This window comes from Parasteatoda tepidariorum, chromosome 12 (assembly GCF_982258835.1).
Source record: "Parasteatoda tepidariorum strain Cologne lab strain chromosome 12, Ptep-v5.0, whole genome shotgun sequence".
Classification (NCBI taxonomy): domain Eukaryota; kingdom Metazoa; phylum Arthropoda; class Arachnida; order Araneae; family Theridiidae; genus Parasteatoda; species Parasteatoda tepidariorum.
Window position 1 is genome coordinate 161,646 of NC_141766.1, and position 18,584 is coordinate 180,229.

Below are 18,584 nucleotides of genomic sequence, written 5' to 3' on the forward strand. Positions count from 1 at the left end.
TCATTATTGTTTTGTTAATCTAGTAAACCCGTCCCTGGGGGGAAAAAAAAAAGACGGATGTAAACGAACAAAGTTTTGTCTTCGACCGACGTTTCTGTCTGACTCCTTTAACCAGCTGTTTTTTATAAGGAGCAGAAATAATTTCTGAAAGAAACAAAGAGGCTAACAGAAAACTTCTCACTAATTACATAAACATAGTTTATTTTATGATAAAGAAACAATGAGCTGTAAAAGAAAATTTTGCTTCTTTGGTGAAGTTTATTGGACAAGATCTGGGTGATTCAGACATTCAATCCTATTTAAGTGTATGTGGCAAGAATGCAACATATTTATCGAATATTTCTGCTGATAATATTGTTAGGGCGATTTCTGTCTATCTTGAGCAAATAACTATTATGAATTTAAAGGTAGTAGATTCCTTTACATTATTAGCAGCTGAGTCTGCAGATGAATCACAACGAAAGCAACTTGGTTTAATAGCCTGCTATAAATTAAAAGGTGTCCCTATAGTCAAAGAAGAATATCTTGGGGTGATAAACCTGGCTTCTACTAATGCTGAATTAATAACCAGTGCAATAGAGAAATTTATGATGGTGAAAGGAATAAATATAGCAAATTGTCTTTTTGTGGTATTAGATGGAGCAAATGTTATGAGTAGAGAATTATCTGGGGTTCAAAGAAGAGTTCGAGATCTATCCCCACACTATATATATATATATAAATTGCAGAAACCATAAATTGTCTCTAATTTTTGCACATCTGTTAAGGAAGTATGTAAGATGTTGATTCCCTGCTGATTAGTTTATGGAAACTTTTCCACTATATTTCTACTAAACAACACATTTAAAAAAAAATTCAATTGAATGTATATTGCATCGGTATTTTGAAGACACTGAAAGTGTCTGTCACAAGATGACTCTCACACGGACTTACATGTGAGAGAAAAGTAAGCCGTTATCAACAACTTGTTGAAACTCTGGACACTATGTTCCAAAATAAAAGAGAACCAGAGCTTAGAGGGCTAAGAGAGCAGTTGATAAATGTTGATTTTTTTTGCTTTGCCTTTTATTTTTATTCAACTTTCTCAAAATAATTTACAAATTGAATCTTTGGCTACAAAACAGTTCAATTTTGTTTGGTTCTGTTAAAGCCAAAGTATCTGTCATCATAAAAGAAGTGGAAAAGCTTTCTTTTAATTTGAAAGATGCCGGAAATTTTTTAAAAGCTGAAGAACCTTTAAAGTTTTCTGATGAATACACTGAGCTTAGTAGGAAAACTCGTTACAAAGGTAACAATATATATGTTTCAAACAGGATCCAAAATTTTATAGAACAATTTGTTAAAAAATTTTTATATGATTTTATGTTGGAGATTTCAGAGGCATTTGCCATCAATAATGCTGTTTTAACTGCGTTTGGTATGTTAAGCAATTTGAACATTAATTATAAGTTACCAAATAGCCCAGACGAAATTTGCCTTTCTACTTTGTTTTCTTTTTATGGGAATAAACAAACTAATAAATTTCAGAGTGCTATTAAAATTTCACCACCATTTATAAATTCCATAGAAGCGAGGAAAGAAATAGATAGTTTTGAGACAGAAATGTCACTTGCAAAAGTGACTTATGACTTAAATAACAATGCTGTGACTCAAATCACTTCTGAAGTGTAATAAGAAAGAAGAAGCTGAGAAATGTGTTGAGAAGAACATATCTTCCCTTGATGCATTAAATTCTTTTTAAAAAGAATCCTATTGCTGGGAAACTTTTCCTAATTTATTAAAACTATTAACATTGTCAGTTATTATACCAACGTCAACAGCTTCTGTTGAAAGGTTATTTTTGAAAATGAATCTTGTTTGCACTGAGTTGCGAACGAGGATGAAACAAGGGACACTCAATAGACATTTGCATATTATTGTAAATGGGCCGGAAAAGTTGACTGATGCTGAGTGTTCAGCTATTATAGATATTTTCAAATCTACTGGCAATCGACGTATATTGCTCTAATATTTTTTAAATCATGTTTTTCTGCTTCTAAGACTAAGTTTGTTCTCATTTCATTTATATTATGTACCTTAACCTCTTCGAAGTCGAAATTTTTAAATTCCAAATGGTGTATTCTAAGAAAATATTTCGACTTCTATAAATATCGTGTGTTCATTCTTATTGGTATTAAATGATTTTTTTTTTGTAAATATATAATTGAGCAATATATTATTCATAAAATTAATTGTTAAAATATGATGTAAATAAAAATTAACTTTTGTCAATTTTTTGAAAAAAGTATTATAAATTTAATAATTGTTTACATTTACTTAATGTGTGAGTCATTAGAAGTGATACATAGCTAAGTTGTGTTATTTAAAATATGTCAATTGTAATTATTAAAAATGTGAGTGATTTTGTTTCCTTTATGTGTCCGAAATGAATATTCTGTATTGTGCAGTATAGGCTAAATACCAAATATTTGTATGTTGCATCTCTAATTTAGTAGGAGCAATAGCTGTTTATTTTTGAAAATTTTATTTTTTTATTATAATTTTACAGAGTTGAGCATAATCTTGTATTCATTTACAATTTAAAAAATCCTTGAAAAGGTTTTTTGCAATAACAGGACCCTATTTTCACAAAAGCAGGACCCTGGATGAACGAATGTGACTTAACGCTTATTTTATATTCACAAATTACGAGTAATTTTACAAAAACAGGACCTTTCACAAAATATCTGGACAGACCCCTGAATATAACTCACACTAGAACACATTGATTGTGTTTTCCCTTTAAATATATAGTGCATAATATGTACAGAAAAAACACTGCAAATTTTTTCTTCCAGATTTGAATGAAAACCCTATTTTTTATATTTGCTTGCGTAAAATGCAGCTATAAAAAATGAGATGATAGATTTATATTTGTACTTAAAGAAGCCACAAATCAAATTATGGATTTTACATAAATGTCATACTTTTCCTAGAGTAAAAATAAATAATTGTGTTTAATACAAAATCAAAAAAGCTCAGTATTTTTTAGACTAATCAGTATTGTGGTAGACTATAATGTTTGATTAAAAAAGGAAGCATATATTTCCTTTTATTATGATTTTGTTTAAGCTTTTATCTGAGTTCAATTTTTTTTTCTAATTTTCTATTTTTTTTCAACAGGCTTCCTTACAGAAACCAGTAGTAATTAGTGCACCTATTACTATAATTGATAATCAAAGAATAACTATTGAGATGAAAGAAACATTTTCCAATGTCTGTGGTAAGTCTAGTTATTGTGTTACAATTTATTTATTCTAAATGTATATGTCGAGTGTATAAAATTAAAAGCAGATCAACTTAATAAATTTTCATCTGCTAGTGTTCAGATTTTCATCTACTATGGTTTGAGAGTCTATTCTAATTAATTATGCAAAGGATATTTTAAGTTACAAAATCAAGCACAGAAACATACTTTCTCTTAATAAGCCTATCTTCATTTTGATAGATTTATAATATTTTGATTCCTAATCTCAAAATATGTAGTGCAAATACTTGGTTGCAAAAACCATGCTGCATGGCAGTAGACACTGCAGATTATCATAGCATTTGTAGATTAATTAATCTCTGTTTACCTTATTTATACTATTATAGTTTTTGTCTGAGTTAGCGTTACAGACATATTTGAATCTATGAAGGTTGTGCTGCAGATTGAGTCAATATATTCTGCTTTCAGGGGTGGCCAAATATTGGTTAATATGGTCTCAACTGTTTAGAAAGAAAAGCAGCCAAAAGGTTAAACCTTCTCTTCCTAATTTCAGTATTTGCATTTTTTCTCTTTATCTCCAGAACTATCAAAAAATTTTGAACTTAATTGTAAAACTTCTTTTTTTTTTCCAGAGACAATTTCATTCAAAATGTAATATTTTCAGATCATTTATTATTAATATAATAATAGTCAAATAATTTTTTTGACTTTTGTGGTTCACTAATTTTGACATAATATGTAATTTTTTGCATGTGATTTTTTTTGCATTTATTTATTTTGAATAAATGAGTCTTACAATTCTGTGCAAAATATGGTATAAATGCCATTAATATTATGAGGTTAAAACTTTGAACTGCTCTCCATTCAAACTATATTTTCCAGATTACAGTTACTCTTTATAGTGAAGGTTATCAATCTCAATTAATCGGAAAAAATAATGTTATTCAGATAAAGTGTTTCTTTTGGTGTCTGATTATAAACTATAAATATTGTTTGCTCAAATTAATAAGCATATTTAAGGTCAACCTATTAAGGTATTTAGATTCTATCTTATTACATGAAAATGTGATTTTTAGATTACAAATTTTAGAAATATTTTATTAATTAGTTTTTTAAATTTGATTACTTAATGGTGTTTTCTTCTTCGATTTTGTTCAATGCAATATGTATATATACATGGCTGTCAATTCTTTTCATATTTTCGACATATATGACATTGTTTTGGTGGTGTTAAAGTAGATTTTAATATCTTAATTAGATTTTAATGTCTTAAATTTGTTACATTGTTCAAATATCTTAATAAATAATGTATTTTATGTTTTTAAAATATGTAAGAAAAATATAAGTGTCAGTTATTCTTGAAATTTTTTTTTAACAAAAATACTTGTTTTAACCCATTGCCTGACCCAAAGGCAGGTGGGATGGGTGAGAAGGGGAAGTTGCTGGAAAGTAAATCATAGCTGTGCAGTTATACTTTAAATATTATTGTTTTTATCATTATACTGTTTCACTTTAATTTTTGTAATTCGTTATTTCTTTCTTTTACTGTGTAAAAGTAAACAGTTTTTTGATTGAAAATCGTGCCTCTCTTTTTCTCTAATACGCACCAAAATATGTGCGCTTATGTGGAGACTGATGTCACTGGGGGGTGGGGGGATGAATCTCGAAAATTTGCTGGGCAAGCAAGGGGTTAATAAAGCCTTTCTTTTTCTAATTCGATGTTTCTATACATTTTATTTATATATATTTTATGAAACATGACACCTAAGGAATTATGTATATGCTCTAACTTAGGCACGAAAATTTAAGTTTATGGTATCAAAAAATGTCAGTTTTTTTTTTTTAGATTCGTTCTCCCTATAATTTTCAAGATATATTAACATTGCTTTGGATTATTTATGGAAGATATTTTTTTTATTGTTGTTTACAAGAACTTTACTTTTAACCATATAGCACATTTATTCTTGCTGCTGTGTAAAATATAATTCACATTTGTTGTTGCATTTGCATTATATTCTCAACCAGTTCCGTGGTGAACTGTCATTATGAAAGACTAAAGTTCAATCCTCAGTGGTGACTTGATTGAAAAAGTCAACCTCTCTTCAAATTGATATGTTACAGGCTGTCTAGTAATTAATGTCAGATTGGACGCATTGCTGATCATTGGACCACAATGTTTTACCTTTTTTATAATGTCTAATATTGTTATTTTAAGGAGTTAGTATTATAATTGCCTTATCATAAAAAATAAATATGTATTTTTGTAATTAAATTTTTCAACTTCCTCAGATCCATTTGTTGTTAGCAAAGAGAAGTCAACTCATCCCTTTCCTGACTTAGAAGAATTAACGAACCAAATTTTTGACGACTTGCTAAAAACAAGGCCAGAGTTTCAATATGATGGCTTAGGGTCTATTGACCAGGAAAAATCAAAAGAAAATGTAAGATTGTTATATTAAATGAAATAGGCTTTATTATTATTATTTTTTTAATGTTTTAAAAATACAGTTAAAGTGGTTAATAGATAAAATAAGAACTGTTCTTAACTTAGCTTATTTTGATAATTTATTTGCATTAACTGCAAAGACTTACTAAATTTTTTAAGTTATTGTTAATTTTTTTAAATGTTAATTTGGAATCGAAATTAATACTTTGAATAAAAATCAGCAATTTTTAATGTATTGAATCTTTTGTTTTCTTTTAGTATCAGGTCGGTAGCAGAATTTACAGTCAATCTGCAGCACTATCTATAAAAAATAAATTTGTGTGTGATTACAGCACAGTCAAGCAGAGATTGTAATTGTAAATATTAACCTTAATCTAACATAACTTTAGCACAATTTGAGAATATTAAGTATAATAAAGTTATACACAAAAGCTTTCTGTTTAAATTTAATTTGAACTTTGTACAATCATACTTTGGATTTGCCCAAAAGGAGAAAAAACAGATGCTTATACTAAGCCCAATAAAGAAACCAGATAGGAAGGTTTAGCTTGGAAATGATAATATTAAATTGAAATCTTGTAATTTTAAGGGATGAAATTAAAAGAATTGTAATTTATGGTGTTCTGTCTTGTGCTTATTTATAACTTATTTTAATTATTTAAATGAAATTCACAAACTTACCATCACAGATACTCTGCAGACAAATAAAACAGTAACCAAAGATGTAAACATTAAGTTGGCGTCTTTTTTTTTTTTTTTTTTTTTTTTTTGAAAAAAAAAGGAAACCGTTCCTTATTTCTCTGATAGAAAAATCATCTTTTTCGTTTTATCTGTAAATTTTACTTGTTCTCAGGCTCTTTCTGTTAGCAATTTTTCTCAATTTGTTGTTTATTTAAATGGAAAAAAAATATCTGAGGTGTAAAATAACCTGCAGATGCTGAGCAAGAAGTTTCCTGCTACCGGGGGAACATCAGTAATTTGCAGAATGATAAGAAATTTTTTTCAACAGTATTTTATAAAGATATATCCTGATATGTTTTTAAGATATGACTTGCGAATTTTTTTGTATGCATCAAATACTTTTTGATTTTGTCATAATGAACTGAGTAATCTGTCTTAACTAATGTTTAAATTTTTGAGAAATTAATGAAATGTTTCATTTTAGCGAAATAAGTGTTCTGTGAAATCAGCTGTTCTAACTTTGATATATTAATTGTGATAAGTAATGCTTATCTGTCTCTTTATTTCTAATAGAATTCTTACGAAGGTTCATTGTAGAAATCATTTAATTACCTATATAATGTGATGTAAATCTAACATTAGTTTTCTAGACAGATGGATGAAATTTTGTAAGATTGCTGTTTATAACAATTTATAAAACTCTAATTTTGTAGCATAGAGAAATGATTGCTTACAGTGATTGTCGGGCAAGGTAGAACCTTCAGACAGGACAAAGTTTGCCTAATTTTCACCCCTATTCTAATTCTTTGATTTGCTATTTGTTATCCTCTGTAGTTCTTTTTTTTTTTTTTTAAGGAATAACTATTTTTTAGATATTTAAAAGTTTAAATTTTTTTTTCGTTTTTTACAATTTATTGTTCTTTCTGGCTTCAAGATTTAAAAATATTGCAATTTAAAAGTTTCAATTTAAGGTCAAAATGTTTTTTTCTTTTTTAATTTAAAATTTAATTTTTTTTTTTTTTTAGGATAAAAGCACTTACAAGTCTTCAAATTTGTTTTCTCATATTCCCCATCAAGATATTGATTCTTCTCAATGTTCCAGTAAAATTGAAGCACTGAAGTTACCCAATGAGAATAAACCTCTCTTGCCTCACAACCCATCGAGAATAAAAAGTAATTTTTCAATCTTTTTCAAACAGATTATACTATTTTTCTTAACCCTTTGTTTTTCTTTCTTCAAAATAATCTGAAATATGCATAGTTAAATAATATTGACATACATGGAGAGTTTTAAATTTTACTGATTTTTTTTAAAAATTAACTTTTTAAAAAATATATATGATTATGCAGCAAAAAATTGCTTGTGATTGGGCAAATATTTTTTAAGAGAAATATTTCCTACATTATTCATTAAACAAAAATAAGAAGCAGACGATGACAAAATTTATGCAATGCAGTGACAAAAAATAAAAATTATGAATAGTAGTATACACGCTGCTCTCGAAGGGAAAAGGTTAATTTCCACTTTAGCCAAAAAGTTTCATATTCTGTCATTTCGTGAATAAGCCATCAATCTGCAAGTCTTTTTTTTCCAACTCAACTCTGCGAAACTATCATTTTCCAAGGTATAATGCGAATGAACAGAAGTGGTGATTTTAGGAAAACTAAATATAATTTTGCATTAAGGAGAGATGGAACACAATTGCTGAAATTAGATGCAAAGGGATTAATATCAATTTTGTGGGGAAGAATTGTAGGAGCAAAAGTATACTTCTTACTTTTATGGATTATTTATATTGTCTTTGTAAAAGTTAAATAAAAATTTATATTTTGGTGCGTATAAAGTAAAGTAAAGTTATTTGTGTAATTAATAGATTGCAATATATTTGGTATATGTACTAATAATTGGATATAGTCATGATTAAAAAGGTTAAATGATAGGAATGTCGTGATCAAACAAATTAAGGCCGAAATATATAAAAGGGGTAATTAAATTAAATTAAGGGGAGCGTGATCGTTAAGGAAAGTGGTAGTACAATGCTAATGTGGGATAACAATAACCCAATAGGTTCAAAGGGTCACAAAGTGTGAGGTTTGAACAAAATTGGATGATTTGGTATCACCAAATTTGGAAAAAGGGCAAAACCAAAAAAATAATTAAAGATAAAGAAACAAGGTCATGCTATATCCAGATATAAGTATTTAAGATAAATGGGGTAAATTGATGTTTCCAATATTACCAAGAATACAATGCCCAAAACAATAATAAAAGGGTACTCACCATACATGAGGACATATTAAACAAACAGACATCAAAGGAAGACGGGGAAATAAGCACTTCAGCACCACATTCAATTATTAACAAATTATTTTTATTTAGTAACAAATATCGATCGTTACAATTACTACACATGAATGGCGATTATTAGAAATGGGTGATAAGAGAATTAAAACAATGAAGGCGTCATACATAAAAGCAAAATATAAAAGAACGAGTAATTTAATCGTTATAATAAATATGAAAAGAAAACTTAAATTTGAGAGGACTTTTAATGTTAAAGAAAAATTAAAGGTATAAACTGTTGATTTTAAATTTTTCAGAAATTTATTACAGCTATGGATTTAATTTAAGATAAAGGTTTAAAAAAAAAGTAAAAAAGAAATCCCTCGATACGGACCAAAGTCCGCATCTCGGAGAAAAAAAAGGAACCAGCCAGGAACCAGGCTCGAGAGAAAGAGAATGTCTTCAAAAAAGACTTAAAATTCCTTAACTCGGGTAGACCAGAAAAACTACGACCAATTAAATTTAAAGAGGCGGAGAGTTTGAAATTTAAAGTAAAGGGATTGGCTAGTTAGCCCCCCTAAAATTAAAAGAGGAAAAAGAAAGGCGTGAATAGAGGGGTTGGTTAACTTTCCCCACAGGAAGTGCGATGACCGCAACGACCATGAGAAAGGTCACCAAGAAAGTTAAAAAGATTGCTAAAATAAAAAAAGAGGAATAACGTTTAAAGAAAAAATTGAAGGCTTAAATAAAATTAGAAATAAAATTGTCACATTACATTAAGTGTATATGTGACAGTCTTCTCAATGTATATATTGTTTATTATGTATGTCTGATATATTTAAAATTTTTCATGTTTTACTATTTTTGGAACAAAGGTTTTTTTCAAAGAGCAGTTTTCAAAGAAAAGACTATTTTCTGCATGACTGCAGATACTTTTGGATTATGTGTGTTGATAGTTTATTATTTCTTTTATCTTATCCATTATACAAAAAAAAAATTCCTCAGTTTTTTTGTACCGTCACAAAGCATGTATAAAAAAAATACAGCAATAAAAAAAATCTGGATTTTAAGAAACAAGTGGAATTCTGAAGCATTAACTGCTAAAAAAGCGATAAACAAGTGGTCTGTACTGTTTGTCTACGATAGGTACTCTGATAGACATTCGTCTGGAGGTGTGGCTGTGACTATGGTAACGAGGTATGATTATTTCAAGTAGGGGTGCGGGGTTTCTCTTTAGGACTGGTTTTGGTGGGAGAAAAGGAGACTTTGGTCTATTGTATTAGCCCTAGAGTGAAGAGAAATGAGCATTTGCGGCTGAAACATCGTTTAGAGCGTTAGATTCCTTTTTTTAATCTTTTCTCTTTTTCAAAAGCTTCTGTTTTAGAAAAAAAATTCAACAAATTTATTTGTGTTGTAAATTTTTTATTTTATTTTTCCTCTTTTAATTTTTTTGAATTTTGAGAAATGCCTTTTAAATTAAAAAAAGGTGAAGTTTTAAAATCACAAGTGCGTAAAATTCTGCACAATGCGTTTGAGTGTTTTGCTAATGAAGCTAAGGAAAAAGCCCTTAAATTACCTCTCCATCAACCAGCTCAAAGAGCATGACAAATGGCTGCTATCGTATTAGTAACTACGTGCGAAACCTAAATTTTACACAGTTAATCAACATCCTAACAAACAAAAACAGACACAAAAATACAATAAATTATTAGTCATAATTAAGAAACTACTATACTGATTTGGACAAAACAATACTATACTGTAATAAGAAACAGAAAACAGAGCAAAACGGCGATTGTTTAAAAAAAATAATTTTAAACTACTGAACATAAAATTTAATTCTTTCTCTCTCTGAATATGAAAATATTAGTTTCAAATTCCTTTATATTTAATAAGCAAAATTTGCTAGTGTTTTATTTTATGTATTGAAATAAAAGAGACATTTGAAAGGTTTTTAAATTCAAATTAGTAAGTAAGGAAAATAAAAATAAGTTAACGAGCTTTGGCGGATAATATATTAACTATCCAATGACAGATAATATATTTAAAATTCTCAGAATAACTTGGAAATCGCTGATTTGCAATATTTTTTTCTTGGAAAAGTTAGAATGTGAGAACTTTTCTTTCACATTCATCAAACTTTTCTTGACTCCTTGAAACCCCTTCCCAACAAAAGAAGCCTTCATATTTTTGTAGCAGGAGAAATTATTGAAAGAGCTGTTGTAACAAAATGTTTAAGCAAGCAATTTTTTTGTTCTTGTCCCTGCTTATTCCTGTCATTAATGTTAGTGTAAAAGCCAGCGAAAAGAATGTGTAAAAAGGGGCATAGACTCAGGGCACCTAAAGGAATATATTTCTAGTGAAACTAAGATTTTCTCATGGAGCTTACAAAAGAGATGACACATTTCTCATCAGTGGGCAGTAGCAGAGGGACTAAAGCTTACAGGCATCCTGCAGTTCATAATAAAGAGTATCCTTCTTATTGTACTATTCATAAATGTCAATCTCCTGTTTGGAGTATGAATATTTATTTTTACACACATTCAGACCTTTTAAAGAAAAAACCCCTTTCATGTTTTCCCTGGCCTTCAAATGGTTTTAAAAGAGCTACAGTGTTTTCACAAAAGAAGCATTTGTAACTAACATTTTCAAAATTTCAGGAAGTCTTTCATTAATTATTAAATTTAATAGCTTAAATAAATTGTTCCTTTTTATGTTTCAGCTCTCTTCTGATTTTCATCGATACTATTTGTCCAAATACAATGACAAATTGAAATTGTTATTTCTATGAATATTGATTGATAAATAGAATATATATGGAAATTGTATAAAATTGTTTAAAGCAGCTCAATGTTTTATCAATAAATAACTCATCTATAAATTTATCATACATAGTAAATTGGTTATTAAGGAAAAAATAAATGTGCAAAAAAAACTGTTTTTAATAAATAGTGAGAAAAACAATACAGGTTACTATAAAATAGGAATAAGAAAACGTAATTTAAGCAAAAAATACTTAGATAATTTCAGATGGTTTGATGGGTGCTGATAAAAATCATCGTTGATAGCTTTAGATTTCATCCTAGTTGCGGTAACTTGCTTTCAGTTTCAAAAAAAATAATAAAAAATAAATAATAAAAACAAAGATATTTAATATTTCTCCGGCACAGATAACGTGAACTATTTCTATTTTCAGCAAAGGTTTTATCACCTTTTAAAACCGGAGTTATTAAGTTTAAGCTCTTCACTCTTTCCAGAAAATTCAAATAATAAAAGAAATTAACTGCTTAAAAAAATGTGCAAGTTTTGAAATCAAACCATCTAACAATCAATGAACATTCATAATAAATATCGTAAAATTATAAAGTAACATTAAAAAAACCTGTACTACCCTTAATGTCTGAATTTGTTAACTTTTTTCCCTTTGTATTTCAAAAATAGCAACCGATTGAGTAGAGAGAATAATTTTAAGTAAGAAAGAAGTATTCATGCGAATCTTAAAAGAGTTCTTGAATCAGATTAAATAAGTCTCCTACTGGTGGCTGAGTCAGCCAATTTGGTATACTTCTCATACAAGCAATCATCAAAGCTATCCTCCCTAAAATGCCCTCTTCTTGTTTCCATAGCACCAGACTGCTGCAAACTTTGTGGCGGTCAGAGTATCTATCGTAGACAAACAGTATACTGTTGAAGTATCTTCACAGTAATACTTTTATTTTCCTTTTTTGCCAATAGGTAGCAGCATGAACATATTTAAATTTATTCTGATTAATCTATATAATAGTAAAACATTTTTTTTTCTTCAAAAAAAATTTGTTATTTTTGACCCCAGTTTACAGCATGGGATATCTTACATGTATATCTGCAAAGTAAAAAAAAAAGGAAAGTCCTTACGGAACTGGTAAGATAAATACATTACAACCAAAAAACAATATTGTTAAAGACAACCTCGCTAGTCCCCCCATTCCACACTGCACTATGGATAGCAGATAATCACTATAGTGAGATTAAATTAATACAGTTACCATCACACCAACTTTAGTTTACATCACCTTAAGATATTGAATTACAGAATGGTAAAAGTAAAATTTGAGGACGTGAAATTTAAATTGATTCTTGTGCTTAGGGTTCTCTAATTACCTCGGCGCCAAGTTAAGGCGATTACCTTATTTACTGCTGAGCTAAATTTTGGTTATATTCAGGAGATGTTGAAATTAAAATTTCTTTGTGGTGCTTCTTTTGAAATGAGAAGTTTTGGCTTAGAAATAAGTTTTTATTTTTTTACTCTTTAAGGTAAATTTAGTTCTGAATTAATTTTTAAGCTTTTATAAATTAAAAAAAAATTTTTTTTGCTCTTTAATGTAAATTTCTTTTTGTTAAAAACAAATTTCTTTTTGGGACGGGGGTATTAGTACTGTTGAAGTATCTTCACAGTAGTACTTTTATTTTTCTTTTTTTGCCAATAGATGGCAGCATGAACATATTTAAATTTATCCTGATTAATCGATATAATAGTAAAACATTTTTTTTCTCAAATTATGGTATTATTTTAATTTAAATTTAAAATCAATTTCCAATAGATTTTTGTAATTATGTAATATTAACAATCATTTTCTCATAGTGTAAATTTTTATATGTGTAAATTTGGATAAAATCCTTTTGTATGCTTTTACTGGTTGGGGTGGCACCCCACTAGTAAGGAAACTTCCGAGGTTGGAAGTTGGCATCAGTCGGCACTAGTGGTATATGAGAGTGGTTGACAACTTAATAATGCAAGATCACTAAGTAAACTTGTGAGTTAGGTGAATATATATAGATTTCATCACCGCCTAAAAATGAATTACACCCCTAAAGTATTGACTGATGAGGTGATTTAGTTTAGAAGTCTAATGGTCTGAAATGAGAGTTTTGATAAGGGGTAGTTTGAATCCCCACGTGGCTGAGTTATGTTGAGACGTGCTGGCCGATGGGGAGGTGAATGTGAACAAGCCTTTCAGGTGATGTAAACTAAAGTTGGTGTGATGGTAACTGTCTATAGCGCAAACGCTATAGTGTAAATCTCACTATAGTGATTATCTGCTATCCATAGTGCTGTGTGGAATGGGGGGACTAGTGAGGTTGCCTTAACAATTGTGTTTTTTGGTTATGTATTTATCTTACCAGTCCCGTAAGGACTTTCCTTTTTTTATTTACTAAATGTTTTTTCTATACCTTAAAAAGTATTCATTTATGTAGTAATGTGGTTGGGAAAATTTTACTTTGCAGATATACAGGTAAGATATCCCATGCTGTAAACTGGGGTCATAAATAACAAATTTTTATGGAAAGAAAAAGTACACAACGCAATGCATGAGTTTTAGGTAATAATAACACTAACCGGTGCATTTGATCAAATCTCCGTTTTTATCATCTTCCTGCAACTAATATATTTTTTATATACAGGAGTTGGACAAAATAATGGAAACACTTCTATGTTAACCCATTTTTTAATCTTTCTCAAAATATACTTACATAATTATTTTATAAATTTAGAAGTGTTTGGATTATGCAATTTCTCATACTTCTCAATCATCATCTTTTGAATTTTACACTTCTAGTCTAATTCAAAAACAAAAGTTTTGTGTTATTTCTTATAATAGTAGTTGACAATTTTTTTCCCAAATCCTGAGGAATTTATATTATTTGATATTGAAATTTTTATATTTATATTATTTGATATTTTAATTTCTATATTTATATTATTTGATATTTTAATTTTTCTGCCCAACTTACTATTTAGGTTATAAGGGCAAAAATGTTTATTACAGTGTTAAAATAACATACAAAGCTAATTTACAAGATTAATTGCATTTTATATCAATTTGTTGGAATTCACTGTTATTTTAAATTTCTTATTCTACATTTATATTCCTTAAAAAATATGAATGGGATTATTTAATGCATTTTTAATGCAAATGTTACTTAATATTTTTTACAGATATTAAAGAGGAAGATTTGGCTGCAAATTCTAATTTAGATGTAGTTTCAATGGACCTTTCTCATGGAAAAGAGAATTGCCCATTATTAAACAAAAAGAGACCTTTTAATGGTTCTGCTACTGTTTTTCCAAGATCAGATAACAATCAAGAAACTCAATTACTTGAAAACTGTTGGCCTTATTACTCTCTTAATAGTTTTGATGAAGAAAAGTTTTTGCAAAATTTAGGTAAACTGAGAAATTGGCAATGTACTCCACCTAAACTTCCTCCCCGCATTCGAACTGAATTATTGAATACAAGTTCTTCACCTAATGGTAATTTAGATTCTACCTTAATTGCATCTGATAGCTTTGATTTAAATTTAGAAGCTGATGTAACACTGTTAGCAGATGAGTTTCCATCTGACAGTCTACAAATAGATGAACCTCTTGTTAAATTGAAGGAAACCTCATTCTGCCAACCACCATTAAGAAGACTATCTTATGAACCACCTCCAGTTCCTCCAAAAGCATCTGCTAGAGGGCCTCCACCACGTCCTCCTAGTCGCCAATTAGTTCATGGTAGTTTTGGTCTTACATCAGATGATGAGGCATCTGGCAATGATGATAATTTTATTAAAGGTGATAACTCTTTACAGAAGAAAAATAGTTACCTTGATTTAGACAGTGAATTTAATATTAGTTTTGTATGATGCTTTATGAAATATAATATGCATCACACACAATTTCTTTGGTGTCATATTAAGTTCTCTGTACCTTAGTATTTTTTCATTCTCAAAAAGCAATTCTCTAAAGATTGTATGTTTGATTGTGGTATTTGAATTCCTGGGATCATACAGTAAAATTTTGCTGTTGCTGCATTTAAAGGCAAGACAAATATTTTTGTTTAATTCGCCTTATCTTTTATCAACCAAACCTCTTCTTGCTTTAATTCATATTCATAATATATTATAAAATATTTTCTCTTTTTATTGGTCAATGAATTAAATATAAAAATGATTCAATTAAAGAATATAATTAAGTTATATCATTCTAAGATTTAAGTTTTTGTTTTAATTTCTCAGACTATTTTTTTATGAACTGGACTAAAAGCTATCTTATGATTTGAGAGCTTAAGAAATATTAAAATCAATATAGAAAAATTATTTCTAAAAATTTAGACAAAAAAGAAATTTTTTTTTAATGTTGGTAAAATGTTTGAATGATAGGTGTGGGTATCTGCTAGTGTTTAAAAAACTATCTTAATGGATTTTATTAACAACACAAGAATACTATTCATGGCAGGACCAGTAAAATAAAATGATATGTACTGGAAAATGAAAGATCTGGGAATGATGGATCAAATACTACTGTGTATTAAAAAGCAGACATACTTGTAATTTAAACATGCCAAACCATTCAATTTATGTTTTATGAAAATATATTCAACAATTTTAATAATATATGATTATGATGAATTTAGTAAAAAACTTGATTTAAATTGCATTTAAAACAAACAAGTTTCCATAATAAATAAATAAAAAATTTGAAGTTTCGACTTGAATTTTTGTTACTCTATGCATTTATGAAAGTACAAAATATTAAATTCATGAACATGACTTTTTATTTTATTTAGTATAATGGTTTTTAATAATGTTTCATGATGAAGATGCCTTTGTGGAGTTTTTATTTTGTATATTATGAAATTTAATACGGTCATAATTTTGTATATATTTACTATTGGCGACAACAAAGATTGATATTTTTATAACTCTGTATACATAATGGCTTCCTGTTTTGTATAAAATTAATTTTTGAAAACTGTACATAAAATTTTATATTTTGTACATTAACATACAAAATAATATATATTTTGTATTAAATATTTTTATTTTTCTCTATTGTATTTATTTGTCAAACTATTTATTCATTATTTTCAATAAATATATTTTTTCAGCCACTACTTTTCTTGATTAAATTAGTGACAAATCACACTTCTTATTTAATATTCTATTTTTGATGCAATTAAATGATTTCATCATAGTTATATTATTTTGAATTTTTTTTTTCACAGAGTTTAATGTGACATAAGTTGTTAAACCTAATTGGTGTTTCTGTTTTTCTGATTCAGGATACTTGCAATATCTCCAAAATTGATCTTATGCTAGAGAGCAAAAACGAAAATTTTTCTTATCAACTGTAATTCGCCTGCTAAAAGTTTATTTAAACATAATTAGTTAAGGTATTAAATTTGACGTATATAGACCAAGGAGGAAGAACGGTTTATGTCCATTTTTCACAAAAATGATCAACTGTATTGCCGTCTGCTGCATTTTGAGGATTAATAAGTTTTGAAAAATCAATATTGTTAAAAAGTGATTTGTGTCGAAAGTTATTTCACTGTGAAGATGGGCGAGATACTGTGGAAGAACCCTCTCTTTCCATTCGCAAAATAGTTTTTTTTTTTTTGAATGAGTGTTCCGTATTTGTAAATTACACTCTTGGTGTTGTAGCATCTTCCTAGGTGCACTGCAATTACGCCAACTTGGCAAGCAGTCTATGTTTTTGTACGCCATTACAGTCCTTTCATCTACAACCGAAAGGGAAAACGCTTACTCTTCATTTACGCTACCTCCGCGCATTTTGGTCCATAGCTACCCGGAGGTGATCCAGATCCTATGGAATACAGCAGCGCTTAACCCCGTTCCGACCCCTGACGGGGGCATCCGGGGAGCAATTTTATTGATCAACTAAAAATACAAAAACAATTCCCAGTTTGAAAAACAAAGGGAAGATGAGTATTTACAGTGAGGAATAGAAAAGGTGACTTGAATTCAAGATATATATAGCAAAACAGATGAAAAGATGACTCCATCAACAGAGTATCGAAAAATGTAAAAAGCAGATGTTTGAACAGATGAAAAGTTAACTCGGTGTACGAAGTCGTAAATTTTAACAGATGGAGAGCTGACCCAGTCCACATATCAAAACAAGTTTAAATGTGAAATTAAGTACAGGTGAAATGTTAATTCCATATACAAAGTGTCCTATATTATCCTATGGAATACAGAATAATTAACGCTTTATGATTGAATTTAATAAATTCATTCTGCTAAAATATGGCAAATATCATAGCGCTAAACCGCAAGCGTGGCAGCATAAAAAGCTAGCTAACGAAATTAAATGTCCTCACAGAAGGACAAGACAAGATGGACATTTCTGAGCTGCAGGCTCAATTGAATATTGTGCTTGGTAACCAACAGAAATTCGAAACGCTAAAAGATGACTACTACAAAATCGCTGAGGAAGATTTCCAGAAAGTTGAAGTGGATGACGACATTCAAAAATTAGAGGTAAGCCTCAAAACCTCTATTAATAAATTAAAAACTATAAACATTGACATTGTGCAAAATCAAAGTGTTGATAATTCTATTATCAGTGATCAGCCTAAAAAGGCGTTAATTAAACTTTCGAAAATCCCACTTCCGTTTTTCAGCGGAAAATTCGAGGAATGGAACTTGTTCAAAACGCAATTCAATAGCCTAGTTAGTGAAAATCTTGAAGTTTCTGACCATGAAAAACTGAATTATTTAATCGGATCTCTTAAAGGAGAAGATAAAAACTGTTGACGATAACTTTTCTTCTCTATTTAAAGCGTTAGAATAACGCTATGAAAATAAGAGAATAATTGTTAACTGTCAGATCAAAAACTTTTTAAATATCCATCCCTTAAAGCATGGATCAGGCAAAGATCTCCGTAATATTTAGGATAACATTTTGAAAAACCTCAGATCATTAAAAATCTTAGATTTGGAACGAGATAAATTATCCAACGCTTTATTATTAAATATTGTACTCGATAAATTAGACAGAGACACCCGAAAACAATTTGAATTAACATTGAAAGACAACGATGTGCCTGAATTTGATAATTTCCTCGAATTCTTAGAAAGGAGATGTCAAATTTTAA

At 28.8% G+C, this 18,584-nt stretch overlaps 1 protein-coding gene across 4 annotated transcripts in view; it reads left to right on the forward strand.

Moving 5' to 3' along the window:
* The window catches only part of LOC107439058 (regulator of G protein signaling loco), an 83,945-nt gene extending 67,367 nt beyond the window's left edge, over window positions 1-16,578 (forward strand). For all 4 annotated transcript variants that reach the window (XM_016051524.4, XM_087155876.1, XM_016051523.4 and 1 more), the window contains 4 exons: window positions 3,163-3,262; window positions 5,537-5,688; window positions 7,400-7,547; window positions 14,636-16,578. In XM_016051524.4, the coding sequence (XP_015907010.1) occupies window positions 3,163-3,262; window positions 5,537-5,688; window positions 7,400-7,547; window positions 14,636-15,327 (1,092 nt within the window). In that variant the 3' untranslated portion in view covers window positions 15,328-16,578. The remainder of the gene's footprint in view (window positions 1-3,162; window positions 3,263-5,536; window positions 5,689-7,399; window positions 7,548-14,635) is intronic.
* Window positions 16,579-18,584: the final 2,006 nt, after the last annotated feature.